Source organism: Electrophorus electricus, chromosome 2 (assembly GCF_041902795.1).
Source record: "Electrophorus electricus isolate QZ-2024a chromosome 2, ASM4190279v1, whole genome shotgun sequence".
NCBI lineage: Eukaryota > Metazoa > Chordata > Actinopteri > Gymnotiformes > Gymnotidae > Electrophorus > Electrophorus electricus.
The window spans coordinates 41,906,944-41,920,639 of NC_137498.1; the positions used below are offsets into that span (position 1 = coordinate 41,906,944).

The 13,696-nt window shown below is 39.8% G+C and overlaps 2 protein-coding genes across 2 annotated transcripts; one reads left to right on the forward strand and one right to left on the reverse strand.

Annotated features, from left to right (window-relative positions):
- Positions 1 to 381: 381 nt before the first annotated feature.
- LOC113581159 (nucleoside diphosphate kinase A2) lies at positions 382 to 3,967 on the reverse strand. Its single transcript, XM_027016113.3, has 5 exons — positions 3,814 to 3,967; positions 2,296 to 2,428; positions 1,014 to 1,115; positions 788 to 900; positions 382 to 637 (listed from the first exon to the last, which is right to left on the reverse strand). Exons 2-5 carry the CDS (start codon positions 2,422 to 2,424, stop codon positions 520 to 522), a joined length of 462 nt encoding a protein of 153 aa, XP_026871914.1. The 5' UTR covers positions 2,425 to 2,428; positions 3,814 to 3,967; the 3' UTR covers positions 382 to 519.
- Positions 3,968 to 5,755: 1,788 nt separating this feature from the next.
- Positions 5,756 to 12,436, forward strand: utp18 (UTP18 small subunit processome component). Its single transcript, XM_027016114.3, has 13 exons — positions 5,756 to 6,118; positions 6,600 to 6,724; positions 7,238 to 7,333; positions 7,444 to 7,511; positions 7,707 to 7,822; positions 8,648 to 8,773; positions 8,958 to 9,132; positions 9,572 to 9,672; positions 10,038 to 10,128; positions 11,090 to 11,213; positions 11,376 to 11,550; positions 11,691 to 11,833; positions 12,196 to 12,436. Exons 1-13 carry the CDS (start codon positions 5,903 to 5,905, stop codon positions 12,218 to 12,220), a joined length of 1,581 nt encoding a protein of 526 aa, XP_026871915.2. The 5' UTR covers positions 5,756 to 5,902; the 3' UTR covers positions 12,221 to 12,436.
- The last annotated feature ends 1,260 nt before the right edge of the window (positions 12,437 to 13,696 follow it).

The following is a 13,696-nucleotide window of genomic DNA, read 5'->3' on the forward strand; positions in this document are numbered from 1 at the left end:
GGGGTAGGAGCACATCTTAAAAGGTGCAATTAAGAGGTTTACAATTAGTCATACAGACTGTGGGACAGACATCTTGTCAGCTGGTCACTGATGGATCTAGACTAGTAGTAGTATAGCAGTCTGTACAGATTTCTTCAAGGGAGAAAGTGCTATTGCAAGTCAGAACAGACAAGACCATCTGCTCCAAACTGTAAATATACAATGCATTATACATTGAACCGGTCCTTCTAAGGTGAAGAACCAGAGCCTTTACCTCACAGTACCAAACCCACTCATGAGCCAAGAACCTACTATAGTGCCCCTCAAACTCTGAACATACTTGGACCCATCATTGCTGCTCACAGCTTCAAGTGACATGGTTAAGACTGCAGCACAAACAACTCCAGGATTTCATGTGGCTTTATTCAGTAAGTGCTTCAGGCATAACAAATGGTACAAATTCCTTGTCTACAGCATTTTGGGATGAATGGTCCAGAAAGAAGGGTTAAGTCAGAAAAACCACATACAAGCAGGGCATCTTTACTCATAGAGCCAGCAATAGGCACAGCTTTCATATTTCACCAGTTCCTCTGGCTTGAACCACAGGGCAATCTCCTTGTTGGCACTTTCCACAGAATCACTCCCATGGACAATGTTCCTAAAACCACAGAACCATATCCTTTTACTCACTTAACATTTCAGAACAGAACCAAGTGTCCAAGTGACTTGGTAGGATTTAAGCCACCAGATCACAATTCAAAGTTCACTTCAGAGGTGCAATATAGCAAATCCAAGCAGGCCAGCTTACCTGCCAACTTCAATACAGAAGTCTCCCCTGATGGTGCCAGGTTTGGAGTCCGCAGGATTGGTTTCTCCCAGCATCACTCTTGATGTCTTCACAACATTAAGCCCCTCCCACACCTAGCCACACGGTTACAATCACCACAAAACTAACTAGAACATTCAAATCGTTCATGACTCACTGATGCATTACAAATGCAAAATACATGGAGCACGAAGTTAGGAGGACTCACCATGGCGAGCACAGGGCCAGATGTCATGTATTTGACCAGCCCAGGGTAGAAAGGCCTGTCCCTTAGGTCAATGTAGTGCTCCTTCAACAGCTCCTCAGATGCCTGTTGGAAAACAGGCTTTCATAAAGTGTTCAATTCTCAGCATGGATCAGTTCTGAATAAAGTCACTAGAACAACCTTCAAAGGATATGCAACCACTAAGCCATTATGAAGCAGAGCAGTGAGAATTATGACTAGGCAGTTTGACATTACTGACTCTGCATTGACCTGTATCCAGCAACTGTAGTTCACTGGTAGCTTTGACTAACCTGTATGCATTCTAAGAGAAGAGACTTTTTTTAAAGTCACTCTGGAAACATCTGCTAAATGCTATAAATGCTGACAATCAATTTAGTTAGTGTGTTTATGGTACGAGAGCTGAAGCTCAGCAAATACAAGTACACATGGCATAGATGTCTACTTTTTAAACTTGTATGGATTTGTCACTTCAGCAGTTCACTGCAATACATTTAAACAATTTTGGGAAGCCGCAAGTTAACAGATATTGACATGCATTTTTTGCTGAAACCACAGAATTGTAAACTTCAGAAGTACTTTTACACCACTGCACCTTTCAGTTATGTAGTAAACAGATTAAAGCGCAAATGGTAATTAGCTACTGCTTAATATGTGGCTCCACACAAGTACCCCTCAGAATTACAGCAAGAACCCACATATCCACACTACCATTTGACCCCTGGTCAACAACTCAACAGATTCAAGAAGGCAGGAAGTGAGGTAGGGTGTACCCAGTCAATGCCAATGCCACTACTGTACCCAGTCAATGCCAAGTGATAAGTTTGTTGGGATTTACATTTAAAGAATTTAGCTGACACTTATCCAAAGCAACTTAGTTACATGGCAGTGGTAGTTCAGTGGTTAAGGTACTTGACTTGTAATCAGAAGACTGCTGGTTCACTGCCAGGTTTCCACTGTTGGGCCCCTGAGCAAGGCCCTTATCCCTCAATTGCTTAAATTTTACACAATCAATTGTAAGTCACTTTGGATAAAAGCATCAGCTAAAGGCCATAAATGTAAAAATTATGACTCAGTACAACTTGAACTACTGAGGGTTAAGGGCCTTGGTGGGACTTGAACCAGCTTCACTTGTAATCAAAGTTGCATCTTAACCACTGAGCTACCACTACCCATTTAAGTCATGTACTGTATGGAATGCTTAGGTGAAGCAGACTGGAATAAGAGGAATACATTGGGAGGGGCTAAGTCTCATACACCCACAAACCTGGAGGAACTTCATGGCCACCAGCCTGAATCCCTTCTGCTCAAACCGCTTGATGATGTCACCAGTGAGGCCCCTCTGAACACCATCAGGCTTGATTGCAACAAAGGTGCGTTCAGTTTTGGCAGCCATGATCCTGTAGTAACATGCAGATTTTAATTGTGTTAATTTTTAGACTGGTGCTCAAAGATATTCGCAAATGAGATTAAGCAGTGTTTAAAGTTAAAGACTAAATCTTACCAAATGAAACCCCATTTCACTATATAAACTAGTCTAGAAATTGGTGTTTTAAGTCAAGTGTGGCTTTACAATCTTGCAGCTTGCATTCAATATGCTCCAACACTATTCCATACCAAGATGTATGGAAGAAAAATCTCTTCTATACAAGTTGCAACAGAACCTATGGAGTAACACTAAGCGTTAAGTGAAGTAGTCAGGATGGGCATCATCAGAAAGCAATGCTGGAGATGGGACAACGGAGGCTTTAAACGAGCAAACGCGAACACCAAGCCTCCGCTTTGAAATATAAAAGGCGGAAAGAATGAAATAAGAGGTGGAAAGATCAACTGCCATCAGCGTTCTACACCATTTGCAATTAATGTGATTAAAGTTCTAACTGTAAACAAAAACGCCAAAAATATTTAGTATATTGGGAAGTGGAGCTTGCCTCATCAAAACAAAGGGTATTTATGTAGCACTTGCACACAAGTATAGGTTGAGAACATGCTCTATATAAAGCAGGGCTATACTTAAGTGTGCGGTTCACGGCAGCCACTGATCATTCACACTTGAATCTACTGGATTTTTAAAAAGCGAACCTAAATGCCTAGAAATATGATATAAAGACTTGGCGGCCATGTTGCTGCTGCCACATGCTCCCCTGACACTACTGAAGAGGTCATCTTGTCGGCTTCCATCCGTGAAGACAAGGAAGTCTAAACTAAACATCCGGAGTTAATCAGACACGAATGACGGAGATTAAGCAAATGTGGAACCGAACGATTTATTTAGTCAAATCAATTAGCAGTGAATCTCTAGGGTTCGGTCATTTGCATTTGGTGCCATTTTTATTTCCACATAAGGTAAAAATAGGAAGATTAAAAAAGTTGCGCCACTCGGATTAACATGAATGCATAAACCACTAGACTCGATAAATCCTACCATACCGGAACGTCTCCAGAGTTCAATCAGTCACATTTAAAACAGCAGCGTGGTGCACCGCTACTGTTAGCACGGCTAACGCTGATTCATTCAGCTATAGTGCAACTTCCGAACTAACCTACGAGTCCCAAACACAAAGACATGAGCATTAAATGCGATACACACACCGATGGGCGACGGTGCTTATACTGTTGGTACAAACAATAGGACATTACCTATAGTTGTATGACTATGGTGTGAACAAAGACATGGAAGTTAGCTAGCTAACTACGGGTAGCTACGGGTAAATTAGCCTGAAGGTAAACCCCCAGATTATTGATCAAGACCAAAAAAACGAATAAAACCGCATCAATTACAAACCTTGATTTGTAGAGCCGAAAAGACCGAAGGAAATCAAAGACCCTTTCAGAGCGCTTATAAAGGTTTGTGGAAGGTTTGTAGGCGGGTATAAGACATGGGCGGGGCTTAACCGAGGCGCAGGAGATGTTCAAGAAAATGGTCAAGCGGATTGTTCACAACGTGTCTTTTTTTTTTTTTTTTTTTTTTTTTTTATAATAAATTCCAGACATCAGATGAATTTAAGGCGATTACACTGGCCTTTGTCGTGACGGCTTTCTAGATTTGTAATGATTTACATATCAGTTGGACCAAAGCCTATATTCACATTTCAAGGCTGAAGGCACAAATCCGATTCTTTTGCTGAATATGCAGATTTTGTTTTCAGAGCAGTGTAAAAAAAATCTGATGTTTTACAAATTAGAATCACATATTGAACCATATTTTCACACATTCCCATAACCAAGATATTTTAAAGTTTATTTATTTATTTACAGACATTGATACATGTAAATGTAAATGTAAATTCAGGTTTGGAGTTACTTTACATTTGTGAATGTGAACATTTTATAGAAAGATAATTAGATGGATAAGATAGTATTCATTCATTTTTAATAAACTTATGATAACAGAAATAAACATAAATATATCTCAAGCTTTTTTGCATGGGTAAAAATCCAGAATAAGTTCTCATGAACATCCTTTTCAATCTAATAAAAAATAGTTAGAACATGGTTTACTAGCTAACACTTATTTAGAATTTTATAAGAAACATCTTTTGTTTTATTTGGTAATAATGTTTTTATTATTATTTATTCCAGATATTTTTCCAGACAAGATTACTGACAAGACACTTGCCATTTGTCATACATACTGGAGATAACATTTCACTATTTGGAGCAAATGCTAGTTCTAACTTTTAACAGTCCAAAGAGCAAAACCATATAGAAAAACGGTAGAGGATGGTGCAGTGTAGATCTAACCCAGTGCTGGAGTAGAGTATATCTCAGAGCTCACTGAGTGGAAACCAAAAAAGGAACCGAAGAAGGAAAATCTGGTCTATGGTTCTTAAAACATGTGGTTGTGGGATGTTATTGATGATGTCGCATAATTTGCATATTTACATGCACATGGAAAATGTAAATATATCAAAAGGAAGTTCAGGAACTTCATGCTATGTTATAGAAAACCTGACAAACTGTAGATGTGGAAATGAAATTGACATTTACATTTACTGAAAATTGAGGGAAATATTCTACCATTCCCCTATAGGGAACAGACTATAGTTACCCTACCACAGAGACAGTGCCATCACTAACACGTTATAAGGAACCCTCTGCTGCTATAACCAGAGCCTGGGATCTGAGCAGAGAGTTATAGCTTTTATGGCAAAGGGAAGTAACTAATGTGGTTACAAAAGGAGAAATCAAATATGAATGGACATCAATCAGAATAGGTCTGATGAAGTTTGAGCTGATGGACAGTCTTAGTTCAATAGTATTTAAACTATGAATCAAGCATATTAATTATTCTTAATAAGAACACAAGACACAATAAAAAAAATTCTTCCTTCCTTTTGTTACATTTTAATGAGTATTATCTCAATGTTTAATGTCATTTAATTTGCATGGCTCCTTTAAAACTGCCTTTCTTAAAATACCACCGCTTTCAATAGTTCCTGCTTTTTAAAAGTACACTGACGGTTAAACACAAGAATACATGTCCTGCTGCCCACATTATCTTATTCTAGGCTGTACACACACACACACACACACACACATACACACACACACACACACACACACACACACACACACACACACACACACACACACACACACACACACACACACACACACACGTTCAGTAGGAGGCGCTATGCTCGTTGGCTAATCCTCGCCACTAAGCCACCAGAAGAAGAAGAAGAAGAAGAAGAAAGAAAAAAAAACTTCTTCCGAGTTCTTAGGTTATGAAATCGAATTCCGGCGTCCATGCTGGAAAACACCACATGTGTCTACTAGCCAAGTAGACTGCTCGCTAATAACATTTGACAACCAATGAACACAATTATAGTTTAATTTTTGAATAAGGCCCCTGTTTACTTTATGAGAATATGGATTCGTTTATGCCTGTCGTTAAAAAATGCAAAAAAAAGTCGAAGAGGACTTTGGATAATGTCTTGGAGCCTGTGAATTTTAAACAAGAGGAAATAAAACGTAAAAAACACACACGTTTAATAAAGGTACTTGGTGAAGAAGATGAATCCGTAAAGCTTCTCGAAGATCTCGTTTTTGGCGCCGAGGAAGAACTGGTAGAACGTCTTGGAGTGGTAATTATCCTGTCTTTTGCAGGTTTCCACATTAGCTAGTTAGCTAGCTACACGTTCTTTCAGACGTAAATTGGGTATCTGGGATTTTGCAATATAATTTGTATTCAACGTTAAATTTTGTGCACTAGATAGTTACGTACATGGTTTTGAGGACTTGTTATCTAGCATGTAATTGCATTGTAGACAGCTCTTGCTGCAAAAAAAGGTTATTCTGATTTAATGGTAAATGGTGAGGATTCCTTGTTATTGGAAGGGTAATATACGTAAAGAATAGAAATACGTATCTGCGTGAATACGATTGTATACATAAATACATATAAATGTAATTTGTATGTTACATTAAATACTATGTTATTGTAACACTGATTATCTTTCACACTTCGTTAGTCTGCATTTTGCTGTGTTTATTGATCCCAAATAAGCAGATTTGTTTTCCATCCATGATTTCACTCTTACTGATGCGCTCTGCTTATGTGAACAGGGGAGTGAGGAAGACAGCAGTGCCGAAGCTTCAGGAGACTCGGAGCCAGAGGCTGAGTCTCGTCTTCAGTGTCCTGCAGAAAGAAAAGCTGTGTGGGAGGATGAAGACGATGGTGTGATTGAAGAGTAAGTGCTTTATAGAGTCAGTCTGCTGGGAGCACATGCAGCTCGTCATAACTATGCAGGGACTGTAGAGCCTTTGTGTGATCTTAGCGCTAATCCTTCGACTTTGCACAGTGAATAGGCTGAACATGCAGGCACTCTGCTCTCCAGTGCATCACTTCATTTCACACTCTGGTGTCCTCTTCTCCCAACCATGATTCAGTCTGTTATGTTTTCAGGAGGTCTACTGCTGGCATATGGCTCAGCTTGGACTCAAACCTGAATGGCATCATAGGGGCACACAGTGTCACTTTCCGAAAATACTACGCTGACATTTTTTGCCATTTTATTTTAGTTTACAATTTGTTGATGGTGATGGTCCTTGTTGATGTAAGCAAAATTGGGAGTTGTCTGATTTTAGTAGTATACATTCTCTGGTGATTTTCATGCCATCTTCTCTTACCTTGCATTATACATTTTGCTGGCATCTTTCTTTTCCTCAGAGGTCCAATGTGGCTCTTTCTGACTGTTCTTTAGGGTCGACATGACACAGCGGTTTCGTGAAGACCTTAAGAAGAGCGATGCAGAATCCAGAATGACCAATCAGAAGCTCCAGCAGCGACTGAAAGAGCAGTGAGTACCGTTATCAAATGAACCGATATACAACATGAATGAATGAATGAACTGATATGCACCATGCCCAAAAGAAGCATTACAAAGAGGCCGTTTAAACTTTCTGACAGGTTCCAGAAAGCAATGGGTGGAACTCCATCTTGGGCTGACAGCAGTTTAAGGAAAAGTAAGAAAAAAAGTAAGTATTGATTATCCATGTTTATTGATCAGCAGTGTGTTAGATGAAAGCATATTTATTTTTCCACCTGATTTGTTTGAGTAATGAATATTTATTCTCTTGACATTCCTGGTAGCTGTATAGACAACACTCAGTTTCCTGTTACCATTATTCAGAAAACTGACATGGTCTTTTCTGTTTTGATTTGTTTCAAAGGAGATAATGAAGAGGAGGAGGGTGATGAAGAAGAGGATGATGAGGACACAGAGATATTAAGAAAGACTGGCAACTACGTTGGCACATCTACAAGCCTTCCTAAAGGGATTATTAAGGTGTCGCAGCCTCTGAACATCCTTTGACATATAACAAATCAGGATTACAGTTCTATCAAAATACCTTAGAATGCCTTTAGATGACCTTTAATGATGAAATGTGGATGAAAGAAGGGTGTTGGTTTTAGTATGCCTTAAGATCCAACCCAAAGGCATAAAATAGCAGTTTGTGTTGGGTTAGAGGTGTTTCTTAGTGCTCCCTGAGGCCATTACTGCTCTCTGTCCATGAAACAATGTCAGATCCACTACAGCTCTCTCTCCATGAGACCATGTCAGATCCATTACTGCTCTCTGTCCATGCGACCATGTCAGATCCATTAGACTGCTCTCTGTCCATGCGACCATGTCAGATCCATTAGACTGCTCTCTGTCCATGCGACCATGTCAGATCCATTAGACTGCTCTCTGTCCATGCGACCATGTCAGATCCATTACTGCTCTCTGTCCATGCGACCATGTCAGATCCATTACTGCTCTCTGTCCATGCGACCATGTCAGATCCATTACTGCTTTCTGTCCATGCGACCATGTCAGATCCATTACTGCTTTCTGTCCATGCGACCAAGTCAGATCCATTGCTGCTCTCTGTCCATGAGACTGTCAGAGCCATTACTGCTCTCTTTCCATGCGACCATGTCAGATCCAAAAGGACTCTCTACATACCAAGATCATATTTTAATTCTCCATCGTTTAGTTTTTAAAAATGTACAATCACATTTATACATTTGTACACAAAAGTATGCAAAGTGTCCTGGAGACATGTTGGGTTTCTATAAGGATTTCAGTCTACAGTCTGGATATTAACAGTACACTCTCATGGCCCAGCTGAAAAAGTGCCTCAACGCCAACAACGAGAAGCCGGGTGAGGACCGGCTCACCACTGTGCAGTTCCACCCCTCTGCTCAGGTCATCATGACAGCAGGATTGGATCACTCCATCTCCCTCTTCCAGGTAGCATGCCCTACAACCCCACAGGGTTCCACCATTCCCACTATTTAAGCAAAGCCAATTGGTTATGACATTAAGCCAGATGAATCTGCATGGATGGCAGTCCCATGTCAGTCCTACTTCTGCTTCTGTGCATGGGTTGCTGGAAAGAAGTGTTTCTCTCTAACATTCCCACTTTGCCCTGCAGGTTGATGGGAAAAGTAACCCCAAGATCCAAAGCATCCACTTGGAGAAATTTCCAGTGAATAAGGCCTGCTTCAGTGCCAATGGTGAGCAGGTGGTTGCCACTGGCATGAGGAACAAGCTCTTCTACATCTATGACATGATGGAGGGGAAAGTTCTCCCTGTTCCCTCTGTTCAGGGTGAGTAGTGACCCCACAAAGCAGTTGGGACTAGAGTTGAGCTCAGTCAGCATATCTGACTTGTATCTTTTTGTTTTGAGTCATTTAACTGAAACACATATTTTATCCTTTCAGAGTCATGCTTTGACTGAGCTTGACACTTGCTCATGTATCATTTACTTTTTGTAGTGTTAAAGCCTTTAGGAGCTTTAGGTTTTAGGTTTTTTATTTTCCCCAATAGAGAGAGAAAGTTGGTATGTAGTGGGTACTAATGCATGACCATTACAGCTACACATGTGTAGTAGTGTGGCAGTGTTTGTCACATTTTTGTCACATCTGCATTGTGTTGCAGCTGTGCTTGGTTGTGTTACATTTGGTTTTTGGTGCATATGTGTTCATGTATGCTTGGTTGTATTTGCTGTGAGCTCCTCTATAAGCAGCATGGCTCTTTCCCATGCAGGCCTGAATGAGCAGAGGGTGAAGGAGTTTGAGGTTTCTCCAGACAACGAGTTTCTCCTGCTCACCGGTTCCTCTGGCTTCCTCCATCTCATGACTATGAAGGTACATCCAGCACAAATATCCCTGAGGATGGCACCCCAGATTTTTATAACTTCAGCTGCAACCTTAACACTAAAATATCCTTTTTCAGCTGCTTACAGAACATTGAAATTGATTCCCGGTTTTAAGTTTTATAAAAGTATAATTAAATGAGAAAGCAGATCTTCTTCAAATCTGAAAAAAATCACTGTTGTTTTTAAGCACAGTTCTTTACAAGCACAACAACCTAACCTTGCAGCATACAATGTGAAATATGAGCTACATGAGCTGTGCCACCATATGTAGGAAGAAAGGAAGGATGAGGATACACTTGGCGTAAACAGTCCAGTAGTTTCACACGACTGTTTGTATTCTGCTGGCCGCTGCAGACAAAGGAGGTGGTCCGAAGCATGAAGCTGAACGGCAACGTGTGCGCCACAGCATTTACCGCCGATGGCGGCAAAGTATTCGCCCACTCAGGTATGTGCTGCAGGTCTCCGTCACTGCTAAAAGAAATAGAAGATCAGCTTTTATGTAACAGGGAGAACAGGTCTCTCGTTTGTATTTGTTTTAAAAAATAATAACTATAGGTTAGATTTATATTGTGCCTTTCACAAAAACCCAAAGTCGCTTCATAAACATGGTGAATGGAAATAGTGAGGAAAGAAGTAGTAGGAATTTTAAGGGTACACATGAACAAAGTAGTTTTTCTTTAAACGAAGTTGATCAAGCATTTGATCGTTTGCAATTTGAAAATTACATTTCAAAAATTCTAACTTTTTGTACTTAGAAGAAATAAACATCTTAAGAACACAAGGAAAGAAAAGCTTTTTTATGAAATGTACAGATATACAGACTCAAACACAAATGTGACAAGCGCAAAGGTGTACCAGATTTTGGATTATGATGACATGAATGAAACAAAAACAGAACAAGCACAGATACAGACCACTCAATCAATAAACAAGATGTAAATAAGCTAACATCAAATATATACATGTGATACATGAACCTGAAGTTGTAGTGTTAATTATTGGGAAGACACTCCTCAAAATCTATAAGAAAGGTGTTTTAAGTATAAGACATAATGTGTGAATTAAATATATTCCCACTATACTACTGAGCCTCTTTAATCTGAGGGATGTTTCAGTTCTTAATTATTTATGTGCATGAAACATTTGTCTCCACACATTGCAAATGACTCTTTATGGGATAGACATATTTGCATCATATAAGGAATGTGTCTAGTTAGTCGTTAAAAAGTGTCCATTTGATAAGTATTGCCACTTCGGAAAGCTTCAGTTAAAAGCACTGTTGGTTAGCCTTGCAATTCCGAGCATCCTCTAGGTCAGTAAATTTGGTCCAGTGTTTTTAGTTAAGCACTGTGATTGTGTGTGTTTGTGTGTATATTTGTGTATGCGCACACATTTTGTCATCTCAGAGGAAGGTGAGGTGTATGTTTGGGACGTGCGGAGCAGTAAATGCCTGAATCGCTTTGTGGACGATGGCTGTGTGAGGGGGACGTCTCTCGCTGTGTCCAGGGAAGGCCTGTATGTGGCCTGTGGGTGAGTCTCTTTAACCACTTCTATACCAGTGTCCTCGGGATCACTGAGGAAACCCCAAAGAGATTGGAATTAAACAGCCCTCATGGTCTGTTGGCACTTTTGAGGTCGTATTTCAGTTTGAGTCTGCTTGTGTAATTTGGTGTGCCTGACTGTGTGTTTTAGCTCTCAGTCTGGTGTGGTGAACATCTACTCCCAGAAGGCCTGTCTGCAGGACCCTGCTCCCAAACCACTCAAAGCTGTGATGAACCTGCTAACTCCTGCCACCTCACTGCGCTTCAACCCCACCTCAGAGATTTTAGCCATCGCCTCCCGTGCCGCTGATGAAGCTACCCGGCTGGTGAGACACACCTCTAACAACAGCGGCTCGAGCCACAATTGTGGGAATTGTGGGAGATGTTTGAAGGTTTTTTAAGGGATTTAGATGCCTTCATGAATATGATATTAATTTCATTTTATTTGTTCTTTCTTCCCTTCCAGGTCCACATTCCAAGCTTTACAGTTTTCTCCAACTTCCCAATGTTCCGGAGGAAGACTATCTACCGAGCACACTGCCTCGACTTCTCTCCCAACAGTGGCTTCTACTCAGTGGCCAACAACAAAGGCCATGCTGTTCTGTTCAGGTGCGAAACATTGAGATCTGAAATGAAAAAGCTTACCTTCCAAAGTTGGTTTCTTTAGAAAAGTTAAAAAAAAGCATAAATGATGACTTCTTAGGATTGTGTGATTTTATAATGAAGGGGCCAGTAGAACTCAGTATATATTGTCGTCATAACTCCTTAAATTGAGGATTTCAGACTAAGAGTAATGCACAACCAAGATGAGACATGTCCTGCATTTTATTTAGTTCTAACTTTTTTTCCTAGTCCGTTTCTGATTATCCAGTGGCAGGGTCTGGGCTACAGTATAGATGGGGTTCTGTAAGATTGGTCTTGTATTTCTTGATCCAATAACTGAATTTGCCTTCTTATTTCATTGTGTTTAGACTGCTGCATTATAAAGACTTCTGAAGAAGTGCATAGCACCACAGGACCTTCTGTCTCCTGGAAATGATTTAAGGGCTCTAATTTTACACAATAATCAGAAGTAGCTTACACACACAATACAGAGTTGCTGGAACTGGCAAAACCTACTTTTAATTAAAATCTATAACTTTGCCTTTAAGAATCTGATTTCATACAGTTGTTTAACTGTTCGAATAAAGCAGAGCAAGAATACAAAATACACATCTGGTCTCCAGATATGGCTACATATACATTTTTTCCTTACCTTAGAAGTCATTTACTTTTCATTCTACTTCTGTTTAATTGTTACATTTTTTGCTGATAAATGAGCCATTCACCTGTCCTTGTGCTGATTACTGAGAAATCTGGAGAAATCTTACTGCAGAATGCAGTGCTTTGCAGTCTCAGTCACACACTGCACCCTGCTAAGAAGCCTTGAATGTAAATTGCTTATGTGAAGAGAAACTCTGAATTTGAGGAGAAGGGGAGAGACTCTTAGAATGCCCGTCTTGGGTTCGCATGTCACACATTTTTTCTGTAGTTTATTGGGTGATAAATCAAGGTTATTCTCTGGAGGTGGGGGGAAAAAACTAAATCCACATTTCAATAGTTTATAGTCTATGCAGTGCAGTTTACTGTTATGTGACTGAGCACAGGCTGGGTTTTATCACACTTATCTCTTTTATATTCTAGGATGACATAAGGACACACATAATTGTGCATATATGGCTGCTATACAAATTTGACAAAGATTCCGTGTGCAAGATGCATGGAAGCACAGGGTGATGTTAATCCATCACAAACAGGATTCGGATGCACATGCACAATAGTTTTCTTTTTCTTTTTTTTAATCAAAAAATCCTTATTGCGCACAAGTACAGAATGCTGTTAAGTACAGAATGCTGAGAGAAACCTAACTACTGAGACAGAAATAGACCAGGTTTGTACTCTATGAATGCCATTGTCCTGAGTGATACAGTAAGAACAATCTTCCACAGGGTTAGGCCCTGGTTTACTAAACATTGGCATGTGCTACTAGGCTCTAAGGATAACTGCTTCTTTCAGATGAGCAAATTGGCACCTTTTGTCTTGTGTTGCAGGCTTGTAGTAATGAATATGGTATTGCGAGTTTTTACCTCGGGGTGTAAATTAAAGGATGTATCAATGCAAATAGGTTAATTTAGCACCTGCAGAGTGATTTAACAAGCCTGAAAATATTGGGACAAGGAGATAACGGTGTCAAGAAGTTCAAGTGGAAAAACCTTTTTTAAAGCAATGCCATTTGGCATTATATAATATTTCGATTTCTTTAAATTTTATTCTTTTGATTTGTATTTTTCCCACACATTGACCTTATTTATTGTTTTCAACCCTGATAATTCTTAAAATACTTATTTGTTCAACTAACACCTTCAATTCCGGCATCCACGCAAAAGCTTCGTTTGAATTTTGTCTTTACATGTAACAAAATTATTGGTATAA